At 36.1% G+C, this 24,831-nt stretch overlaps 1 protein-coding gene across 2 annotated transcripts in view; it reads left to right on the top strand.

Annotated features, from left to right (window-relative positions):
* Positions 1–495: 495 nt before the first annotated feature.
* fam107b (family with sequence similarity 107 member B) overlaps positions 496–24,831 on the top strand; it is a 61,852-nt gene continuing 37,516 nt past the window's right edge. The window contains exons 1-2 of one of the 2 annotated variants that reach the window (XM_088647140.1): positions 496–630; positions 3,675–3,744. In XM_088647140.1, the coding sequence (XP_088503266.1) occupies positions 3,687–3,744 (58 nt within the window). In that variant the 5' untranslated portion in view covers positions 496–630; positions 3,675–3,686. Of the gene's footprint in view, positions 631–3,674; positions 3,745–23,176; positions 23,426–24,831 lie in introns of those variants that run through there. The other variant, XM_088647142.1, reaches the window with a different exon arrangement.

Below are 24,831 nucleotides of genomic sequence, written 5' to 3'. Positions count from 1 at the left end.
AAAATTTGCTCTTACATATATTGAGCAAGTCAAAAAGGCTGTGAAGTTACCACAAACTTTATGCCTTTGGGTTTTTATGCTTTACTGAGTTTTAAGTACTGGAGACAGCATCACGGCTGATGTGTCACAGAATTTTTACACTGTTGTCCAAAACACTGGCTACAGAACATACTCAAAAAACACTACCCAATTTGTGAGTTCTTACAAAATATTGCATTCCAAAATAGTCCAGCAACATGTTAGTAAATGCACATCACCATTGTCTTATTTGGGTTGTTGCTTTTGTAAATCCCATTGAATATTAATATTTTAACCCAAAGTTTTTTATGTTCAGTCTTCTCAAAAGATAGTGTACAGTATATAACTTTGAAAAGTCACATAAAACCTATTTTATGTAGAAATCATTTAAAAATAAAAACAGAATGTTTTACTGCAGCCCCACTCAATATTTCATCTACCTGTGAATGTGCTAAGGCTGCCTTTTGCTTTCGGTTTTGCACTGCTAGTTGCAGAGAGGAAGTCAAATGCAAGGATTCTTCAGCTAAAGACACAACTTTAAGAAGATTTTGGAGCAAACTCAATAAACTTAGCTTCAAGGGCTGTTTTCCTTAAATAAGTTATCTGATAGTGGTGAGTAGAGATTTGTTTAGGTAATATGACAAGAAAAACTAAGCAATGTTTTTAGAAGTTTCACTTTTCAAATTAGCCTCAGAGAGCATTTGATGAGTAAAAATTCTCAATCTATATCTTTTCAAAGCAGGTATGCTTTGCCTTTTAGATTTTGACCTGTATTTGCTTGTGATCTGTGTTAATGGAAATAACTATACATTTATTTTTGGCAGAGAAAAAATACCCATAATGATCCTCCTTTCCAAAGCGAATTTAAGCATTGCTTGAATATTAAAAGTTGAACGTTTGTTAAGCTAATGGCTAAAATGGATATCTGAGGAAACTAAATATTGAAAAAAATAATGTCGGAATACTAAAAAGTTATCTGGAAGTCTTACTTATAGATCTACAGGCATCTGTTTTGCATGTCAGTGAAATTTAAATAAAACTACTGCTTAGAAGATATTTCTTTTTTCAAATATTGTTGAATTCAAATCAAATATATACCAAACAACAATGAATGTTTCATTGTTTTGGAAATATTAAAAAAAAAACTTGCTTCAAAAACAGTGAGAAGAAGAGTGTTATTTCCTTGTTTGTGGATGGACTTTAAAGCATGTTTAGATTTCCCTCCAACATATTAATTACTTCCTAGGAGGATCAGAAGGCTGTGATTACCCCAGTATAGAGCTGGCTTCACGGCAGGATTTTTCTTTTATCCCAGAAGGAACTTCAAAGAGAGCTGGGACCCAACAGTAGAGACGAAAACACTAATAAAGTGTACAGATCACTTGTGCAAGGAGGAGGAAGTATTTAAAAAAGCGTTTTCACAATTTCTCTAATGTTGTGACAATAAAAGAGGCAAGAGAAGGGCTTTAAGCATAAACTGTAATTACACTGATCTCAGGAGCTGAACAGCCCTTGGCAACACATCTTATGGGTACGTTTCATTTAGCAACTTTTAGGAATTAAGACCTGAAACATTTACATGTGAACTGGGTTCTTGTCCAGATAATTAGCTTGAACAAGCAAGTTACATCAGAGCTGGAATGAAACTATTGGGCCTGAAGAATTGGATTTGCTCATGAATTGGGATATATAGTAGGACAGAAAGCAAAGATCCAGTACAGGAGTCCTGATTAACGACAATAACTTGAAGTCTTGGTTGAGCTCCATAGACCAGATATCATGAGACTAAGCCTGAGTTATATTGTTGTTTCTCAAAAATAAAAATATCTTATGGTAATACCTACTTTTTCTTGAATAGTATCTCATATTCAATTGCCTCAATCATTGCATTTTCACTAATTAAAAATATTCCCATGCAGTGTTGTCAGGGTGAGCTACATCACTACTACCCCTACTGTAGGTTTTGTGGACTTGAATAATCAAAAATGGAAGATGGCTTTGACAAACCCATGTTTCATAAGGAAGTGTGTGTTCCCCCAAATGACTCCTCACCTACCCCCACCCCCCTCCCATGCTGGTTCAAATTTTGGAATTACTGTACATAAAAAAAAAATAGTAATAGCATATTTGCAAATAGAAACCACTGTGACATTAAAAGTGACTCATTAGATGACCATTTGCCTGCAAAGAAAACATCCTCTTTGCCATGACATACAGTACAAGATCTCGCCTCAGTCTCTTAAAGTCTTCTTGAGACTCCAGTGTCCTCTGTTTCTCATGGTGTCAGAAACAGATGGATGACATTGTCTTCACTGGGGGTGGTGAGAGGATCAGTGCAGCGTTGTGGCTCAAAACCAGACTAGAGAGATACAAGCAGATTGTGTTGTGAAGGAAATGAATGGTCTCTGGACAGGAAGACTTCTGTTGAAAGCCATGTGGGGTACAGTTCCATTTCCCCTGCTGCCAAATTGTGTGGGTTAAGGATCAAGAGAAGAGGCTAGAAATGTCAAATTCTGTAGTTGAGTAATCTATTATTAGATTAATATATAATATGTTAAACCGAGCTAATATGAATAAAGGCATCATCTATACTGAATGCAGGGTACCTGAACCTGTATCTAAGAATGTGGCTCTGTGAAAGCCTCAGTTCATGCAGTGTTCCAAATTTGGCAGGGAGATGCAGAAAGAATAAAGAAAAGAAAAACTGTAGTCAGTACATGTAAATTTGGTTTACATGGAGTAGCTGTAATTCCAATTGACAAGGCAGAGAAATTGCTCAGTGATTCATGGCCTGACTTTCATTAAACTTGTCTCTCATTTTTGTAAAGGCTGTAGAATGTGAAAGTTAAAGTTAAAATAAAACACAGCTGGAAAGAATGGAACAGTGGAACAAATGAAAGATAAGACCCATGATTATATTGTCTTCATGTAAAAAAATATGCTTGTGTTTTTTTCTTAAACCAGACTTGTATAACTGAAAAAATACCACAAAAATACATTAATTGTACTTTCTTTAAGAATAATTTGTAATTTCATCAAATTTGTAAAGACACAATCTCTGTATATTAATGCAATTATTTTATCAGCTGCATCAAAATATACATATAAAAACTGAAGTGGCAAAAGGTACCTGTCTCAAAAACTAAGGAAAAGTGTAACGCTTGATATTACTTATTAATTATTACTTATATTATTATTACTTATTGCTAAGAAATATTTACATTAAATAATGGGACTGCGTTATGTCAGTCATTCAGAAATACATTTATATTTTTTGTCTGAAAAAGGAACATGGAACTTTGACCTTACTGACCTTTTTCTATTTTATTTGAAGTTTTCTCTCGTTCTTCAGGAAACACGTCACTTCAGTGTGAAGGATAATTTCCTTGTTATTTACTAAAGCATGGAAAAAATATACAGTTAACTGCTGAAGTATTTGAATGAGAGCATTAGAGCTGTTAATATTTGTAACACACTATTTTGTAAAAAAGCATAAATGTATTAGAAAAAATCTAAAAATATCTCGTACATCTATCATAAAACAACAACAAAAAAGCATATGTAAAAATGTCAAAAGTATTTAATATCTAGACAGATAACTGTCTACAAAAACAGTGACTGTATTTTCTTTTGTTCCTACCATCTCTCTGAAACAGGAATCTCCAAAGATGGATGACCTGGAAGAAAGGACAGAGTTTGTGGAGCCAGAAGATGGAACTTTGTCAGGTATAGACTGTGACAGCTTTTTAAGTTTTCCTTCTCCTTTGTTTGGTGTCATTATATTAATGTTGCTGTATAATTCCAGTGCCTTCATCTTCAGGAAATAAGAAAAAATGTACAGAAGTATGACAAGAAAAGCAACCTTAACTTTCAAAAACAAAATGGGCACACTGTGAGGATACTGCTTATGGAATTAATTGAAGTGATTAAAGATTTCCAGTCCCACAATGATGAATAAGGACCAGAATGTTGTAGCACAGTACTTATTGTGCTATAACATTATTGTTGATGCCATTAATATAATATATATAATCTCTTATGTCAAAAAAGTTTTTAACATGATTATGACATTTTTAGAAAAGTATATCTATTAAGAATATTTTTAATGCGAATGAATAAGAACCTTATGTCCTGAAGGAGTTGTTTTGTAAACACATCTAAATAATTATTTAATGGCATCTTAAACCTGTGTTATATCTATTTGGTTTGATCCTGAACGCACCTGTTCAATTCTTGGATTTAAAAGAAAAGATACAAGCAACATTATGAACAAAAAACTATTGTGTTTTTGGAAGTGATAGGTCAAATATGCACACATAATTAACATTTGGGAGCACAGCTGTCAGATCTTACTCAACCCAAGAGAGATAGTGAATATGGGTGGTTGGAAAGATGATAAAAAAGAGGGGGCCTCTGAGAGGGAATTCAAAGAGAAAAGAAAATCTTAGGAAACAGTTTTGAACATTTTAAGAATCAATTAAATTTACTGGGTTATAAAGCGGAAATGATTGGTGAAATACTGTGTGTGTCTGCATGCACAGGGAATGCCAGGGGACACAGACAAGACAACGCATCAACATGACATGTCATAATCCCATTGTTTCGTGCCATTTGTGAACATGGAGAGGAACATATGCCTTACTACTGAATTAGTATGCAGAGACACTGCTCTCAGAGGGGAAAAAATAATACTAATCTCATGCTGCTATGGCCAAGTGCGTCATATTAAAATTTCATCATGACCCAATCCCTGCACCTGCGAAATGAGGAACCAGGAGGCACAGAAACACCCTGAAGGCCCATGCTTTTAATCACATGTGCAGAAATCTCTGGAGAAAATGAGATGTCAAACATGACAAAGGGCTCTTGGGTGATTGTTTTCTTTAAAAATTGTGGTCTTTGTTACAATACAGGCTCTGTATTGTAACAACTGAAACCTAATATATTGTTATGTTTACTGGGATAGCATACCTCAAAAGAAAATCATGTTGTTGCCAAAAATGGAGGTGGTACAGTGATTGGCACTCTACCCCATGGTTCAGACCTTCCAAAACAAATTCCCCATTATGGTAACTTGGGGACAGTCTGCTACAGCAGGTGTAATCCTTCATATGAAATACGGATGACATGGACAAATCCCTTTGCTCTGTTCAAAAGAATGGTGTCAACCCCAAAGTCCTGGGTAAATTCAGCTCTAGACTTGAAAAATCTGATTTCCATAGATAATGTATGAAGACAGGAATCTGTGGATTACATTATAGTGAGGTGCACCTTGTCCTTTAAATAATATCTTGTGCGAGTCCTGAATAAAGCTGTCTTCCATGTTTTTTTAAACTGATGCCCTGGCATTTGGCAACAGCTGGATTACATCCCCCAACAAGAGCTAGCTACAGCAATTGCTATCTGGCAAACAAATGTTTACACAAATAGAAAAATGACTGCGTCTGTGTTCTTTCTTCCTCATCTACGTACAGTACGTACTCTAAATAATATTTAAATGAGTATTACTGAATTGACATTGCAAATGTTGTGTTCTATACGGTGCAAAAATATTCAGACCAAACAGCTTTAAAGCTTGCCTTAAAACTTGTAACACAAAAAACAAGCAGTAAATTGATAATATGAAAGAAAAATGGAAAAATTGCATAAGATTTTCAACCCTTTCCTGTGGCAAACCAAATAAGACAAAACTGGAACTTTTAGGTCTAAATGCAAAGAGTTACATCAGTTACAAAGTGCATCACACAGTCAACACCATACTGAGTTATACTGTAGTAAAGTTCTGCTTCTCATCAGCAGGGACTAGGGAGATCGTCAAGACTGATGGGATAAGATGGAGAAAAGTGCTGGCAAATCTTAGGAAAACCTGTTTCAGACCTAAAATTGGAACAACATTTCACCTTTCAGCAAGTAAAATATTCAAAGCAATGGGCCAAAACTGTAGTGGAGTGCCATAAGATAAAAAAGTGAATGGTTTTCAGTTGTCCAGTGAAGGCCCAGACTTGAATCCTATCATGAATCTGCAATAATTGACTTAAAAACTGCTGTCAAAATCCAAAACTCCAAACAAGTTGAAAGAGTGTTTGAGCAAATTTACCAAGAAGAATAGGCAAAAATTACACCAGTGTGCAAAGTTTTTAGACTTTCGGCTGTAATTGCTTCAAACGGCACCTTCATCTTCCATCGGTATTGATGGGTCAGAACAGTTTTGCAATCAACATTTCCGACTTATTCTCTTTACTGACATTTACTGTCACTTATCTTACCCTTAGGCGTCTTTATTTTGAATATAATTTAAATCAGAGGTTTAAAAAATGCATCATTTTATGCATCATTTTGTAATTTCAGAGGAAAAGTCTTAATATTTTAGCAAGACACTGTAATTTATATTTGTGAGTTATAATACACAGGTTAATCTAACTGTTTTGATTGTTCAATGCATATTACACTATATTTACAACAAAGATAATAAGTATCTACAGTATAGTTTTCTTAATTGAATGCTTTATCAAATCTTTAATTCTAGTTGGTGTAACACACCCAACATTATCAAAGGTATATGATCATAGAAACTGTACATTCCTATATATGACTTTTTATCAGGTGATATTGTGCCGTTCCTATTCTCATGAATAGGACATGGAAGCAAATAATCTAGAGGTCTAGTTTTACAGCAGCAAACTCTAGATAAGAGATGTGTCAGAATAGCTAAGCAACATAAACATCTATCAGTTATCTCTGTCTCTGACTGTTCAGGAGTTGCCTTATCACAGGATGAACTTTGCACACCTGTATTCATAACAAAAAAAGATGGATTAGCTAGCCTAGTATAAAGTAACTCAGAAGTGCTTTAAATACTCAAATGAGCTACTCATGTGCTGCTTGCTTTTACATAAAATGTAACATTGTGAGAAACAATTTCCTGTCTTTATCTAATATTTGGCAATCACTTATTAAATGACTGAATAAACTTGTCTTATATATACCTAACATAAGAGTATAAGGCAAAAGATAATAGAAATGGTAAACTATGTTATGGAAAATATTATACTCATTACAGCCTGACCATGACAACATTTGTAGTTCTTGACTGCAGCATGTGAGCTATAGCTATGGGGCTTCCGATCGATAGTTTCACATGGCTGATTTAGTGCAGCTGTTTTCCATTATCCCTGAGTGCCTGTGTACAAAAGGGCACAGAAAACAGAAATCCAGGTCTTTTATTGGAGACCAGAACTGGTGTGGAAGGAGTGAGATTTTAGGAAAAGAAAAAAAATGATGAAAGTATTATTAAGGTACAATTTGCTGATTAAAGGGAAAAAGAGAAAAGAAAATCAGTTAAAATGAAGCATTGTGAAGGGATCAGCCCATTGGCTAATATACAGGACTTGCAGAACATGTTAGAGACTTCACTGTGAGTTAGGCATTTATTGTTTTGTTTTTTGTTTTCACCTTAATACTAAATCTGGGATTTTGGTGAATGAACTGTTGGGAAGGACCCTCTGAGACTTAAATCTGATATTTTCTTTTATAATAGAGGACATGTGGTGGTGACCAGCTCCCCCCCAAGGTTTCACAATAAGCACAACAACAAAATTGCGTAGCAGTTTCATTAAATACTGATCCTTGCTTATTGTCACCCAGACATCACATTTTATTTCTACAGTATGCACTTCTTTTTGTAAAGTTAATGGCTGACATGAATGTGAAAGTGCTGAAGCAGCTTTCCTTGAACTACCTATCAACTTGTGTTTTTAGAATATTGAAGATGAAGAATGCTTTCTTTTCCTTAATGCAACCAATTGGGCCATGTGGGATTTATCCAATAAAACCTACCAGCAAAACAAAAGAATACAATGATAGACCATGGCATTGAATTGGTTATGCCACTGTTAAATCTGAACTTTTTAATGTAGAGTAAAGCATGTAATACCATTATGTTGTTTCCCTGAAGAGTTCAGCATACCTAACACAATTGTTTCCAAGTAGTTTGAAAGCATTTCTTTCAGGAAGAGTTCACAGCCTCCATATGCGGTACTGACCTTGATTTAATGTTACTCTTCCTATCAACACTGTACTTGTTATTGGAAGACCTTTCACGAATTTCTTCCTGTTCTTAAACAAAATGTCTCTTTTTCTCAGCTATACTGCACTATTGTCACTTTGTACTGTTGTCAGCAGAATATTGTCCACTATTGTCCACATCTTTCAACAAAGAGTACTATAGCAAAATATCTTATGAATTAAAGCTTATTTAATCTAAATAAAACCCCTTTTTTTCAGTCTAAACAGTGACCATTCCAAATGAGATTATATGTATTATCTCAAATGAGATTGGTTAAAAATAACTTTCAGAAATGAGAAGTATAAACTTTGGCTTACATTAAGCTTTTGCGATTTTTCTAAAATAATGGTGTTACAGTACCTTGTTACCTAGAAATTATTTCTAAATCTGTGGTTCTAAAAGTGATCTAGATCCAAAGCTGTACATTCACAGAGACCTTATATTTGAAAACAAGATACTGTAAGTGTCAAACCCAACCTGGCATTATATAATGTCTTATTAGGTGTGTACATTACATGTTGTGATTGTAATCAATGTTGAAGACAATGTACACACATCCCCTGACCTGTATTGTTTGGCTGCCCACTTGTTTTCACACTTTCAACCCACAGTATCCACCTATGTAAATCACTGGGCAGAGAATTCACCCTGATGACGCACCAGACTCACAGGTGTCTGTTGAGCTGAGTTGGTTGCTGTCCATTGACAAACCAAGAATCCCTGGTGGTTTTTGAACCCAACCAACAACACTGAGTTGTTTACTGTCTCCTGGGGTATCACAGTTATAGTCAGATGAAGGCGGCGTCCATATACTGTATGAATCAACAGTCTCTGGACTGTAAGGTCCATTCTGCCCTCTAAGCAGAGGCTTCACTGATTGAGACTCTTTAAATTGATTCACCAGTTACTTTCCCTGGTCAAACATGGTATTTGGTATTTTCTGTTGTTGATACTGCACTGCAACCTTCCAGCTCAGAGTGCAAGAATAAAAATAATTTCCATTCCATCTTAATATTAAATGTCTGCAGCACTGAACAGTAATTTAATTACAGAACGGTAAGCTAATCCTTCTTTAAAACCTTTATACTGTAAATTCAAGCTGTGCACAGGAAGGAAAGCTCATTTTAACTAAAGTATGTATGACATAGTTAAAGAACCATCCACTCTTGGGTGAAACCTTCAAATCTGTTACATATATCGTTTAAAAAAGACACAGAAATTAAACTAATTTCTGCTGAACAACCTTTCCTCACTGAGGATATATTACAGCCACTGGGCTGAACTAACCAATGGCAAGACACCACCACCATCCAAAGATAATTTAGGCAAACATTGTAACCATAAGGGAACTTTGCCTGCAGCATGAGTGACATTTATCTTTAAACCTGCCCCTTTGTGTCCACAGAGGACAGCAATTTATGCATGACAGAATGCAAAGAAAGCAGTATAAGAATTGTAAGTACCTAAGTGGTTTGTTTCCCAAGGCTAAGATGATGAAGATTTAGAACAGTGAGGTCATTCCAATGGACAGCAGCACTTGAGTCACGTTGCTGTTATTTAATTATCTTGCTGAAAGCAAAAGCCTTCCACACTGTTTTTATCAAAACCAGGACAGAGTTGCACCTTTCATTACAAATTTGTATTTTCTGAGAGAATTCTTTCTTAGTACATCTTTTTTTAAAAACAAATAAACTGCTAAACAATAGGTTTCATTCTAACAGCATCAACATTTTCTGTTTCTATTGTTTTGTATTATTTTACATCACTGCTGAATCTGGACCAAAGAATTAGCTAGAAATAATGGTTTAATATTTCCACAAAGGAAACATTAGATTTGAATTAAGTGTAATAATACATGTATTTTGTTTTTATTTGTCTGGTTACCACAGCAATATGATACTATTATCTCATTAAATTTGTTTTTGGACATTAGGATAAGGAGATCATTTAAAACTGATGCCATTGATGTGGCATGTTTTAAAATGTATAATATTTCTTTAATTTTAAATTATTTAGTTTTTACCCTCACAGAACAGTGTGTTTAAGGACTGTATGACTTTGTTTTTAAAAATGTTTGAATCAGAAAGATGATGCATGTTTAAGTCTTTTAGTGCACATTTGGTACAAAGACATTTAATTTCATTTCACACATAGAAAATCTTAGCCTTTAATTGAAACCAGGATACAAAAGTATAAATCCAGCCCAGATCACAAGAGACAATGGTGCAGTGATGTCATCTTTGGAAAGACCACAACAAATTCTGTCATCGGCTTTCAGTGTAGCTGGCAGACGTAAAGGAAAAGAGGATCTGGATTGTATAAGCAGAGAAAGTGAACAATCTTCTGAGCTCTGTAGGAAAAGAGGTGAAGTACACTGGGTCAGCATTTGCCTTGGACTACATGTCGAACGTATAGTGATAGAACACCAGAGATTAATTTGCCAGGAGAACCTGATCCAGTAACCGTTTACTTTCCTTTTTTATCAGAATCTTTGCATTTTGTTTGTTTTCACACTGCACATGATGTAAAGACAAGGGCTGAGGCATCAGATGGAGGAGTGATGCAGTTCTCTATAAGAAAACTGCCACAAGCCACAGGGGTGAACTGGCCAAGGAAACTCTGGCCCAATTCTGAACACACCCAAGCCTGGCAGCTTGTTCTCCTTCCTGCAGCTTTACCCACCACGAGGAACCATGGTTACAGTTGACTGAAGAAATAAACCGGATAAGAACCAGCAATCACTCTAAATATTGGGCTTGTGTCCACTTTCACTGGCATAACCAGAACGGAGAGACCATTTGAATTTGTACACTGTGTATTATTTGTATCAGAATACCATTAGAATGAGTGTTGTCAGACATTATACCAATTTATCATCATGGATTTTGAGTTTTTAGAACACAACATTTTTGCGAATAGAGTTGAGATTCTCTTGCATTATAAGCAGCACTTTAAATCACATTTTAAATATAGAAAATTATTTATATGTTTATATGATCTACTGAAATTTGTATTAATCTTACACGAAAGATTAGGGTCTTTTCTAACAAGAGTACACTTCTTTTTAAAGTCTGTTTTACAGTATGTTTAAAGTATGTATTTTCCCTTGTCATGGTCTCTTCTAAAAAAGTCAGGAATCCAAAGATGGTCTTTGTGCTCTTAGCCTAGGAAATACTGTATCTCTTCTCAGAGGATGGTAGCACCATTTACAGAGAGCTGCAAAACAGTTTAAGAAACCTGCCAAGGGTTAAGATCTCTTATCACTGCTGGTTCCTCATTTGTTGGTGTTTTTCTGCTTGTAATAATGTTTATAACAGCAGGTAAGCTAGATTTCAATAGTTATGTATTGCTGCTGTTCTGTAATTGCAATGGATGTATTATATCAACAGGAAGGTTCAAATGCAAAAAAATGTAACAGTGAAATACCATGCTGGCATCTATAGGTAATTACAGTATATTCTATATAATCCTTCTTAAAACCTGACTCTTAAGTAGGAATTTGGTTATGCAATATTTTTCAAAAGTAAACAATGCTTTTCCAGGCCTGGAGGAAATGGGCTATCTAGAAGTCTCCATGAATTCTCAGTAGACTTGGAAAAATGTCAGCAAATGTGGAACAACGTCATCAAAGACAATAACAACTGTGAGGAGGGCTTTTAGTGACTATATAATGAAATCAAATGTAATAGTTTTGTCTACATTTGTAACATTTGTATGTACTTAGTGTACATTGTATGTACTTAGAGAATCTGTGGAGCAGAAATATATTACTATTTAGTGGCATTTTATTCAGCAATAAATATCGCTAGAGCTAGGTGAGGAAAATGACACTTTACATTTTCAACGCACTTTTATACGATTCTTTCACATGTTGAAATTGTGTTATTCTTGGCATGAAAGAGATCCACCTACAGTACATGAATTGATGTGATGTACAATTTTAAATATGACTCTTTCTGCTGGATGATATCACTACACAGTTATGCTCTCCCTTTCCGCTCCTTTCACTTTAACAGCAGAAGGATTCAGCTGCCTTGAAAAGGAACTTTTAAATAGGTTTGAAGTTCTGCTAACACCTGTTTCCTCTGCAGCAGGAGATGAGGGACTAACTGACTGACTTTGGTCCCCGGTGGGAGTTAACATCTTTCTGTATTGTAAGTTAGGATTAATCATCCCTCTTCAAATGAAACTACATTGCAAACAAATACAGTGCAAAGAAATAGTTTCCTCTAATATGAGTCAGTGCTGTGGAGATTAAAAGCAAAATGTTACACAGCCTGACAAACTTTAGAGATCATCTTCTCTCAGTGCTTCTAAGCACCATGGTTTAAAATCAGAAAACATACAGTACATTTACGTGCCAGAGAGTAATTTCTTCATAGGTATGATACATCTTTAGCATTTGGTGTTGGTAGGCAAGGTTAGGCAAATAGACCGTCACTGGATGTCTAACTGGAAGGTTGTGAGTTCAAATACTCTGTGGGGGATTCTAGTTGTATGTTTAAACAATATACATTACTCAGATTGTTTTACTAAGAAGCCTAGCTGTATAAATAGGTACAAATGCAAGTCAGATTTAATAAGAGCATCTGCCTAATAATTTAATAATACTACTAATAACAACCATAATTCAGTTAACGGTCTATTTGATGCTTTCAGCAAATATTGTAGTGTCATCTGAAAATACAGTACTGAAGTCTGAAAGCAATAGTTATGTTCTAATATTTAACCCATTTACCAAAAATAATCATTGTAACTAACTTAGTAATTAACCTGTCTATTCTGATATCACAGCAGCTATAATACAAATTGTTAGTTAAAAGCAAAATATAATAAATACGTCGGTAAACTGTAATCCTTATGAAAATGTACAAACCTATGTCTTAAAACTGCAACTATAGCTGGCACTGTCCAATAATATTAATCTTGGTGCTATTTAAAAAAAGCATAGTTTGTAACAGATACCTCAAGTGATGCAACCAAACTATAATTCCATTACAAGTGCTATGATAAGATCAATCGCATTTTTTTCATAATATTTTAAAATATTTTAACACAGTATCTAGATGAAGTTCATATATCAAGATTCGCAGGTCCAGTTCCTCGAATTTTTGTTTCTACTAATTCTTATGCAGTGTTATACAGTATCATAAACATCAGCAAGTATTTACATACAAACAATGCCTTTAATACAGCGAGTGCATTTCAACTTTCTTACATTACATACTCTTAAAAAGTTCCCCAAACATACCAGAATAAAGAAAACAAATCTGTATATTTTTCTACTAACATTTTTATAATGCTTGTTTATAACACTGAAAAAACTCTAAGAAGCCACTTTAATTCTGATGATATGTGTATATATCATGTGTTAAAACATGTTTAAAAAGCACCAACCATAACCATACTCACATCTGCAAAAGATGAATTAAATCTAGACAAAGAAAATATCTAAAATTTGGCCAAGTCAGTCTTGGATTAAATCGAAACTACAGATACAGTAACTGGTGCAGGTTTTCATTAGGTGGAAGCAAAAAGCTTCTCACAAACAACAAGCTTCCATCAAATAACAGTTATGTATTATGTGATAGGTGGGTAGGCTGCCATTTTGATTCAACTAAAAGTTAATGTTGTCTTCATTACTGTTTTTTGTGACCACAAATTTATTAAAGCTAATGGAAACCTTCAACATCTGTAAATATGTCAGCAACATCATATTTAGTCTCAACTAGTCCCTTCATTTTTGCCTGTGGGAAATCCTGTTTTGCTTGAGACTGAATGGAACACAATTTGAGAGAAAGTACATTTATATTTGTGATGCAATCTAGCAAGGTCAGGGTTTTGGCATGTGTTGTGGCATCCTGTGTCACAGTTACAGGACATGATGAGACAAGGTCCTTTTGTTTTCCTGGAGCAGTTGTTCAGTGGGGACCTTTGCCTGCACATAGCTGTAATTGAAGGGAGGTTTTGACTTCAGCAGCTGTAGACCTTTTACTAAGCAGAGGTCAGTCCAGTCTGTGCTGTTACTTGACGTCACAAGCTATCAGGCTACTTAGCTGTTTCACAGCAGTTGTGCTACAGTATACTTTAGCTCAAGACCTTGGTTGTGAAGTGTTTGAGTTCTACAGAAATCCCAGCTGTGTATTTTCAAGTCGTTTTCAAGAGTTACAAATTGCTGAAAACATGTAAAATAAATAACTTATTGGGAATACAGGACAGAACATCTTTTTTGGAAATATAAAATATCTTTATTGTATGCTATAATATGACCAGCAATAAAAAAAAGTCTGGGTCAAAGTCATACACTACTGTATATTCTAAACATGGTGCTGTTTCAGTGTGTCTTAACAAATTGACAACACTGACAGTACCCTTAGCTTTGTCATCTAGTATCCTACTTGTAGTGGAATTGTTGTAGGGGCTGACCAGGCCCACACTGCTTCTCTGATGTGTCCCAGACCTGTGGGGAGGTGGATGGCAGTTGTGGCTTTGCTGTGGAGGAGGCTGGTTCCTTGTTCAAAGTATTATTCATCTCTGAACAAGGCCAGGAAAACAGACCAGTACAGCTTTAAGAAATTTGTTATGGTTCAAATCTCGAAACTGATTGTTCACACAACACAGGAAAAACAAAAAACAAAAATGGCAACTAGTTTGAGCTTATTCCGAGTCTGCCTTTTCAGTTTTGCATCTGAAAGAATGTAGAGACTACAGACAAAATTGGTTTCATGTGTGCAAGTTTTCAAATACGCTAGTAACAAACTCTAGATTACAGCCGCATGTAATCTATAAAAAACGAAGATATGTAAAATGTAAAATAAGCACGATTGGTTTAAATCAATATCTCATGTTTAAGACAGACTAGAAGTCTAGAACTGAAACGTTTTACGTCCACATGAATCATGTAATTGTCTTTCATAATATACCACAGTGCAAACGCAATGAAATGTGTGGATAGATATCATTATACAACAGGGGAGGGTGTGTATAGAAGAACCAGGGTTCAGGGATACAGGAACATCAATGAAACATTTGTTATAAGCAGATAGCGTTCCATTTTGACAGAACTGTCTCTCTGAATGCCATCATGTATCTGCTATTGATTCACGTATCTTGTTTTGATAGGAAAACATGAACTAGTGCTATAATATAAGAGTAAAATATTCCAAATACAAAGAAGAGGTAACTGTGTTAGTTACTAGTAATTATTGTCAGGCAACCAAAATTACAGAATTAAGCTCCTTTAATAATGCAAGATCTTCTTAGGGCTAGGGTTAGGGTTACGGTTAATGCACAAATTTTTAACTGTTCAAATTAACAGTAAAAGTTGGTTTATGTTGCATAAATATTTGCAGCCTGCACCCTCCAAATCAACTGGGACAACAATGTCAAACCAATTATTTTTGCTTTACAATTAAGCAATTTATATAGGTGATCAGGAGATTTATATGAATGCGAAGTACAAGATGTCTATTATTGTGCAATTCCATTTGTACATTTGATCATATTAGAACAACAACATACTGTATTTAATTGAGTTATTTTAATTCACCATAAATATGGGGGTACACTCACTTAAAGTAAACTTCAGTATAATAATCAGTATTTGGATATCTCTTTGTGGCAGTAACTGCATGACATCTGAGACCCACTGAGCCCATCAGACTCATTGCATAATCATTTGAGAAGCTTTGCCAAGCCTTTGCTGCAGTCACTGTTTCAATTTCACTTTTTTCTTCAGAATGTAAAATGCATGCTCAATTGGATTTAAATATAGAGATCGCCTAAGCCATACTAAGATTTTCCACTTATTTTTTTTTAATGAAGTCCTGTGTGCCTCTATTAACATAATAACTGCATGTTTTGGGTAATTGTCATTCTGTAAATGACAATGTCATTAAGTAAAGAACCATTCTCCACTACATACAGTAAGAAGACAATTTTTTTCTAATACAATTAATTCTATTGCTGCCATCACTATTTATACCATAAAGTGAGCCATACTGTAGGTGTAGTTCAGGTGGGTAGCTGCGTCAGCATGCGTAGGCTGCAAAGGAACAAGTAATAGGTTTATTCCATGCTGAAAAGAAGAAGAAAGAGAACACAACGTTTCGGCCGTGGAGCCTTCTTCAGGTGTCATACTTCGTCATACCTTCTCTTCCTCCCTGGGCCACTTGCCCGCTTCACTCACTAAACCAGCATTCCGTCTCTTCACAGCTATCTGTTCCAAGACCAGGCTATCTAACCACCTTCTATTCCTTTACAGATGTCGTTGACATAATATCATCCCTAAAGGATTTCGCCTTAAATTTAATACCTTTTCTTTTGACTCTGATACCACCCGACACCTGAAGAAGGCTCCACGGCCGAAACGTTGTGTTCTCTTTCTTCTTTTTTTCAGTGTCCATAAACTGCAGTTCTGCAGACTCATCTTTGTATTTCCAAGTGTTTCCCATCTGGCTTTTCTGTTCTTAGTGCTGATGAGAGGTAAACACCTTGTGGTATAGTCTAATTCTGCTGCCACATTCTTCAGAGACTCTGATACTTTCAGTCCTGGACTCTGGATGTTGTTAATGATTTCACTGACGAATGTTTTAGGACTTTCCTTAAGACCTCTGCTTTTTCTCTGACATCTCTGCAGCTGATGACAACCTGGTCTTTGTTGATTGGTACCTGTGGTCTCATTCTTAGGTATCCCAACAAGAATAACTGTGCTATAGTTGTGATTGAGTCAGCTTGATAATTGCCTGCTTTTCTTTAACAGAGGGCTCTTTTGTTTTCATTTTGGGTTTCAATTATGCAGTCCTAACAAGGTGGTTTGATAGGACTGTCACATCATATTTGTGAGTGTCTAATTATCTAATATACAGTACCCAATGAACAGAGACGGAGATATCCTTTTAACCCTTTGACTGAAAAAGATTCAACGCTATCACAATTAAACTGTATTGCTTAATTGACACAACAGAGTACAATTGAATTAGGTTTATTAAAAAGTAAAATAATTAGGATTTTTACTTATCAGTCTTCAGAGTTATACATTTGGAAGGATCTGTATACCCATTAAAGCAAAACAAAAGTACTGCCGTGTACTGTAGTAACACTGTAGTTAAACATTTACATCAATTGATAGTGAGATTTTGAAATTTACAGATCTTGATTTAATTTTTTATGATCTTGCAGTAATGAATTTAAAACTTTGCAACTCTGAGTCAGTTTTACCTTATTTAATCTAAGATTTTTTTTCCTTTTTGTGTTCTCACTGAACCACTTTAGTGGTTTGTTTTAATGTCTTGCCTAAATTGGCACTGGATAAATTATAATGTTTTTCATAAATTTGAGATCTAAGGTATTTTTAAACCTTTTGATCTTTTTGTTGTCCAAACATATTATATTAATATAGATTATATTAATATTCTTCCATCCATCCATTTTCTCACTATTTCATCCTATTCAGAGTCATGGGAGAGAGGAAGCGTATCCAAGCACGCAAAGCAAGGCGTGTTACACCATGGACAGAATGCCAATACGTCTCAGGGCCCACACATACACAAATACAGAATGAAACACACTCACACCAGGACCAATTTTCTCAGAAGTCAATAACCTACAGGAACAAGTAAAGGTAGATTCCATGCTGAAAAGAGAAGAAAAGAAACACAATGTTTCGGCTGTGGAGCCTTCTTAAGGTGTCCACAGGAGTTCACCATGAAAAAACAAGTGGCAAATCTTAGATAGGCTTAGATAAATCTCTATATTTAAATCCAATTGAGAATGTATTTTACATGCTAAAGAAAATAGTGAAATTAAAACAGTAACTGCAGCAAAGGCTTGGCAAAGCTTCTCAAATGATTATGTAATGAGTTACAGAAGGCTCCACAGCAGAAACTTTGTGTTTCTTTTCTTCTCTTTTCAGCATGGAATAAACCTTTACTTGTTCCTTTGCAGCCTACGCATGCTGACACAGCTACCAACTCGAACTACAGTATTTAACCTATAGTGCCAATATGTCTTTGGACTGTGGTAGGAAACTGGAACACCAAATAAAAACACTTTCTTTTCACCTTTATATATGTAACTGCCACACAGACTTAAAGACCCTTACAAAAACCTTATGTCTTTGGTAGCTACCTTATAGACAAGGTATAATATGTCCAGGTCTTTAATACTGTATGTCAAAAAGACTCAATTGTTTTTTTTATGTTTTTATCTTTTAAAAGTCAATTGTGTATAGTGGATATCTGTGTTACATCCCACCTGCTTTTACATTTCTATAAATTGCTATTAATTGTGACATTTTAATGCACTACAAAAATAGATACATCCCTTCCCTGTCAAAATAATTCAAAGAGAGTGTGACTTGGTGATTGAGAAAAATCAATCACATTGGTATCACAAACATGTACTGTATACTTTAAAGTATATGTAATTCAATAGAAACGATTTCTGACTGGTACTGTACCACCAATTGTTTCACCATAAGGTAGCCATCTGTAGTGTCCAGTGAAAGATGACTGTCTGTATCCAGCAACCTGTATCCAACAGTATCGTGCAGAGTTAGACTTTGTCCAACAATCTTTATTAAAGGGCTTTTTTTAATAATGTTTTGAGCACTCGTTACTCAGAATTGTTAGGGTAAGCTTGAACATATAGGCTTAGCAATAATTTGTTGAGTTTGAGCATACAAAAAAAATCTGTGATATGACTTTAAAAAGTTTAGAAAATGTGCTTGTTTTTTGGGGCCAAAATTGACCTGACAAGAGCAGCACAGTAGCACAGTGATTAGCAGTACTGCTTTCTAGTACTGGGGCCGTGGGAACGATTTCAGATTGAGGGTGCTATCTGTATGGAGTTTGTATTTTATTCCTGGTGTGAGTGTGTGAATGTCTGTGTCTGCTCTCTGGTTGTGTCTGTGTGTGTCCTGAGATGAACTGGCACCCTGTCCAGGGTGTACCCTGCCTTGTGCCCGTTGCTTGTTGGGAGAGGCTCTGGCTCCCCTGTGACCATAATTGGAGGAAGTGGTTAAAAAATGGATCAATGGATGTACCTGACTACCTCTTAGTTAATATGATGTCTTGAAAAAGGAAGAGATATTGGGAAAGAAAAAAAAATAAAACAGCAGGGCTCCTCAATCAGGAGACCTTGGCTCCTAAATTGTTTTGAATCCACAGTGTCCTGCTACTGATCTGAAATATGGAAACAACAGCATCAAAAAGTCAAAGACTGAAGTGGAAAGTTTTGCTTTGGGGACATCACAGTTTCCATCAAAACGGAGAGCACATATTTAACATCAGGATCCCATTTGGAAATAACATTCACAGGGATAAAAAAATGTTACACATGTAAGCTATTAAAATGTTGGCTCTTTGCAGTCATTTTTGCAATACCTTTTAAGAGCAAATCTAATGTTGTGCATCTGTAATCCAAAACAATGCCTTTCAGTTTATTTACAGTGCTCTAAAAAAACACTAGTGTTAGACTTTGGGGACTAGTTGGTGTGTAATGTTTCCCGTCAGTAAAAAAACAAACCTCTTTATTCAGTGTTTGGTTGGGGAGCTATTCAAATTGTTCTGATTGGAACAACTGCTTCACAGTCCAGACAGTAAATAAGTACACATATTTTAAAAATCATCTTAAGTACTTTTGTTAAAAAGATTGGACTCGAGTCATTCACCGTATTTGACTCTGTAAACCACTATTAATCACGATTCAGGCAAAATGTGGGTTAATCCAAAGTTTAACTGATATTTTGTGCCAGGAAAACATGAGTGAGATCTGCAGTTTCGGCATCATAACGTAAATAATGGCACAACTATGGGATGCAGATCTTGATCTATGCATTGCTGGGCTACGAAACCCCCACCATATGCTTTTCTGGACTGCTGATAAAAAATGATTGAACTTAATTGTCAATAAGAAATAGCAGCCTGTAATATAATAGAAGGTCCTTTGGTGTGGTCACCTTTGTAAAACACAAATATCATTTAAATGTTCCTTGTGTTGTCTCCATTGTTTCACTCAACTGTCAGCCCTGAGTGCATGGAATTGTGCTTTATTATAGACAACAACATACTCAACATTGTCTGTTACACATTTTCTGTAGAATGTTGTCCAATAGCTGTCAATCTTATCAGTGATATTGGTTTAAACATGTGGCAACTAAGAAGTGATAGCAATAGGGCCTGCTGAGGTTGACACTGTGCTGTGTTAATAAACACTGCTCTCTGAAATAGTCTAATAGTCCATCAGACTTGCAAAAATCAATTATGTAAATGAGAGCAGGCAATGGTACAAACATGTTGCTGTGACATCACATAATGCATGATGACCACTTCCAGCAGAGAAGGCAGCATTCTTTATTTTGTGGTTGGAAACCATGGGCTGCAGAATCTGCAGCAGATTCTGTAGAATTCTGTACCTATTTTTGGCGGTGTTCATTGAAAATGAGATGAGGCGAATTTTCATTAAAAATGTGAGCAGGCTACATAATATACATAGGCTCTTACGTATCTGTGCCTCACAATGTTGCATTTGGTTGTACAAATCATACGTGTCTTCTACCAAAACAAATTTTGCGTATGTAATACAGAATGACAGAAGTCAGAATAGGGAAACAACCTGGTGACTATGTTTACTTGGGTTGTACACATACTGTAGTGTGTGGCCGGGTTTCCTGGGGATGGTGTGTTGTTTTTTTTTCCCTTTCACTTTCATGTTTGCTTCTTCCCCCTTGTCTGCCAGCATTAAATAATCCTTTCATCACACTATGAGTGACACACTATCCGTCTTGTCACTGATCAATTACCACAGAGTCAGAGAGAATGCACAGGCTGTCTAGTGGTGTTGGCTTGTCTGGGGACCGGACTGAGAAATGTTTAAAGAGGGAGGAAGGTGAGACAGTGCACAGTGCACACAATCATGATCTGCAGGTTGCTTACATCTGCTTACTTAGACATTCCTGCTCCTAATTCAGGTCCTGGAGTTCCACCTTTTGTGTTGAGAGTCTTGAGAGTGGATTACATGGCCAACAAGAGAGTATAGGAACTCCAGCCAGTGGAGGTTGATGGCTGCTTCTTTCTTCCTCCTTTGCTCTTCTTCTTGTTGCAGACAGCAGAGCAGGGAAGGCAGAATGGAACATATCGTTTGCGACTGTGAGGAAGGAGGAGGACGTTAATTAGACAACTAAATTGCCGTGCTGAGCTTGTTTTTCTCTTTCTTTGGTATGGCGGAGGTAGGCGTGTCGGGATGACTGGACTGAGTTGATTTGGGAAAGGGGGGCTGCTGGGAGCTTTTGTTGTTTGGAACATGAAAGATAGAACTATGCTTCTCAGGCTTTTTTTCAGCTTCTTCTTTTTGCTTGGGAGTAGTTTGTCAATTTATTGGGTTTTTTTTTTTGCTTGTCTTCAATGCTACCTTGTTGTGGTTTCAAGTACCATGTTAGGATAAAAACTGCAATTGTGTTCTCAACCTGTCTTGTGCTGGTCTCTGGTGCCCTGGTGGCTTGGGGACTCTGACAGTGTGTACATGTGTAGGACCTATAAAATTGCTATGTGGCACAGCTGGCTTCACTATATTTGTGACATATACAGTCAGATATTGTTAATCGTTTCATCCATTTGCTGACTGTTTTATCCAATACAGGGTTGCAGGGGAGCTGGAGCCTGTCATGGACTCCAGTCCATCATAGGGCACACACAGACACAAACACACACACACACACACACACACACACACACACACACACACACACACACCAGGGCCACTTTTCCCAGACTCCAATTAACCTACCAGTAATTCTTTGGACTGTGGGAAGAAACCAGAGTGCCCAGAGGAAACCCACATGAACACAGGGAGTACATACAAACTCCATGCAGATGGTCAGAAATTGAACCCCGGACCCCGGTGCTCACATTATTAATCAGCAGTAAGCAGAGTAGCAGGACATGACAAAACCCACAGCGTGTCCCAGATTTGTCATGTTTTTTTGCTGTTTAAAATAAAGTAGACACACAAAAATTAATCTATTTTTTAATAAAATGTCTATTAAGTAAAATGAGGCTTCTTTATAAGTCTTCTTGTATGCCAGGAAGTTTTGAGGATTTTCATAACTCATAATTTGAGAATGATCTTTAGAATGAGGTGTTGTCTAGGCAGAGTTGGCTTGTTTTTAAACAAACCCCACTTCTTCTTCAGATGGTGCCACAGGGACTCTTAAGCCAAGATAAAGCATTTTAGTACAGTGTAAGAGAACTGCTGGTGTCACAAGACCTAAAATACTGAAAGACTAATTCAGCTACCAATAAAACTAGCTAAGCCCAGGTTTACAACAAAGTCTCTAAATACTCACCAGACAACACTGCCTTAAACCCATAATCTGATTAAATCAGAACATATGATAAGATGGTACTGTATACTTAAATCTCAGGCATTTTTACCAAAGTCAAAATATTGTCTTTCATCATTAAACTCGCAAATCAAGAATTTAGATGGATGCAAACAGGAAAACGCCCTCTCATTTTGCTTGAACAATTACTTTGTCATGGAATTGTGCATACTTTCTTATTGAAATGTCTGAAAACCTGTAAAACAACATGGCTGTGTTGGAAAGTATATATTTAAGTATATTAATAACAGACTGATCCTCCTCATATCCACAAATATAGGAGGAGGGTGTTTCCAATACTTCGACAACAGAATACTTCAATGATATCAAAGTTTAAAATTAGAAACAATTAGAGAAATAGTTTAAGAATGAGTTTGTATTACTAATTTTATATAGTTTTTCCCCAAAAAAACAGCCAGTCTAGTTAAAGTGTAAAAAGTGGGATGGCAAGTAATCTAGAACTATACGCGTTAAAAGTGTAAAGTTGATTTTTTAAATTGAATTTACTACGGTGACGCAAGAGTTGAAAGGGGAAGAAAGAAATAGACGCGTGATCTAACATGCTTCAAGTCATCCCCCCCCTCCTCTTGCTGTGCGTGTGCGGTGTAGTAAATCAAGTTCCTCCCATGCTTCGTATTCCACCGCCCCCCGGGGACCCACACAACAGCCTGGCTGAATTTCTGTCCGGTAAAGAATAAAATCTGTATGGAGGAGGAGCTTATACTGTGTGTGACTCAGGCATTGGATCATATGTGCCGGCCTTCTCCAGCAATACTAATTTACATTTTTGCTCTCATCTGCTTCTTGAACGGCTACCAAGAAAGAAAACACCGTATTAGCAGGCACACCTCAATCAAGAAATAGCCGGAGAATGCACGAGTGCTACACAAACCACTCCTAGTCTTCACTTCGCTATCGAGAAAACTGTCTAGGAGAGAGCAACACCACCAGGAGTTAAAAAGGTATGGGTCTCCTGTCGAATGCATTAATGGACCCCAGCGTAGCTTTTTATTATTCAAAATGCCTTTTATCTGTAAAAGTAAAAGAATGATTTATATGAAATAAGAAATCGGTTAAAAACATCGCCAATAACTAACTTTCCGATTAAAACTGCAATACGAAGAAAAACAAAACAAAACTTTTTTTCTTCGCAAGAGCATATGGTAACCTCATGTTGAGAGAGATGCTGTTGAGGGAATTTCTGAGGCAAGCTCCGTGGTTTGAACAGCAATATGTCCGAAGTATCGTATACTGTAGGATTGATCCTTTATTGGCAAGTGGTTTTTTTTAACACCATAATTTGTTCAGTTCCAATTCCTTATGGTTAGTGCATGTGAAAGTCGTATACATTCTTCATCTGAATTTTTCCGAAAATAATCTCCCTTTGAGTTCTTGGGAGTAGAGATGTATCGTTTTGTATTTTTTTTCATTTCTATTTAACAGTGTTCTTTGTTTTAAAGAAAGTCTTTTATATATAGTATTGTACGTGTGTTCCTATTACATATAGTAATTTGTAATAAAAGTCATAAAATATATGCTGTGAAAATGTTATAAGTATGTACAGTACTTCATTGTATAAGGACCGGGTCAGAGGTGGTTTTCACTGAAAATTTCACTCAGGGTTCCGGGGACTCCGGGGGGTTTCCTGTGTCCTGGGTGGTCCCCCCAAAACTGGGATTTTTTTTTGTGTAGTGTCCATCACTCTTATACTATTGCTGCCCCTAGTAAACTTTAATTATTTTATTAACTAATTTCGTGGTGTACCTTCTCAACGATCAATTTGGTCAGACAATGAATGCAATGAGCATTTTGACCTGCAGTTGCGCTTTAATATTTTTAGTTACTAGTAGAATTATATATGATAATTCTTTACATACAGTAGAATTCATATAATTATTCTGCGCCTCCATTAGATTACCGCCCTGCGTCGAAGTGGGATGTTACGTGGGTTTACGGGGGATTTGCCTGTCTGAAAGGGGTGCCCGTCTGTGCTCAGAGGCTTCACTCCTGTAGTGTTACTCCAGAAGGTGTTACTGTAGGTGCGTCTATGAGTGGTGTGTTTTAGTGCATAGGGATATGTTTTTTAAATAGGTTTACAGAAAGTAAAACTAGTTTTTTAAGAAAATAAGACTTTTCCATTGTACACTTATTAAATGTGTTTTAATTTGGGTTATATGGCAACCAGTATATGGTAACCATTTAATGCTGCTGCCACACACATCTTCAGTCCTGTGTTTGATTCTTGACTAAGGGTGGCTTCTGTGTGGAGTTTACATGTCCAAACATGTACATAAGTAACGTTTTGGTTGTGAATGGATGTTTTTAATGCAGTTTTGGCAACTGTCTCAGGGGTAAAAGAAGAAATGCA

This window comes from Lepisosteus platostomus, chromosome 9 (genome assembly GCF_059453375.1).
Source record: "Lepisosteus platostomus isolate fLepPlt1 chromosome 9, fLepPlt1.hap1, whole genome shotgun sequence".
In the NCBI taxonomy this organism is placed as follows: Eukaryota; Metazoa; Chordata; class Actinopteri; order Semionotiformes; family Lepisosteidae; genus Lepisosteus; species Lepisosteus platostomus.
Note: the sequence above shows the minus strand (reverse complement) of the source record. Positions and strands in the feature narration are given on the sequence as shown.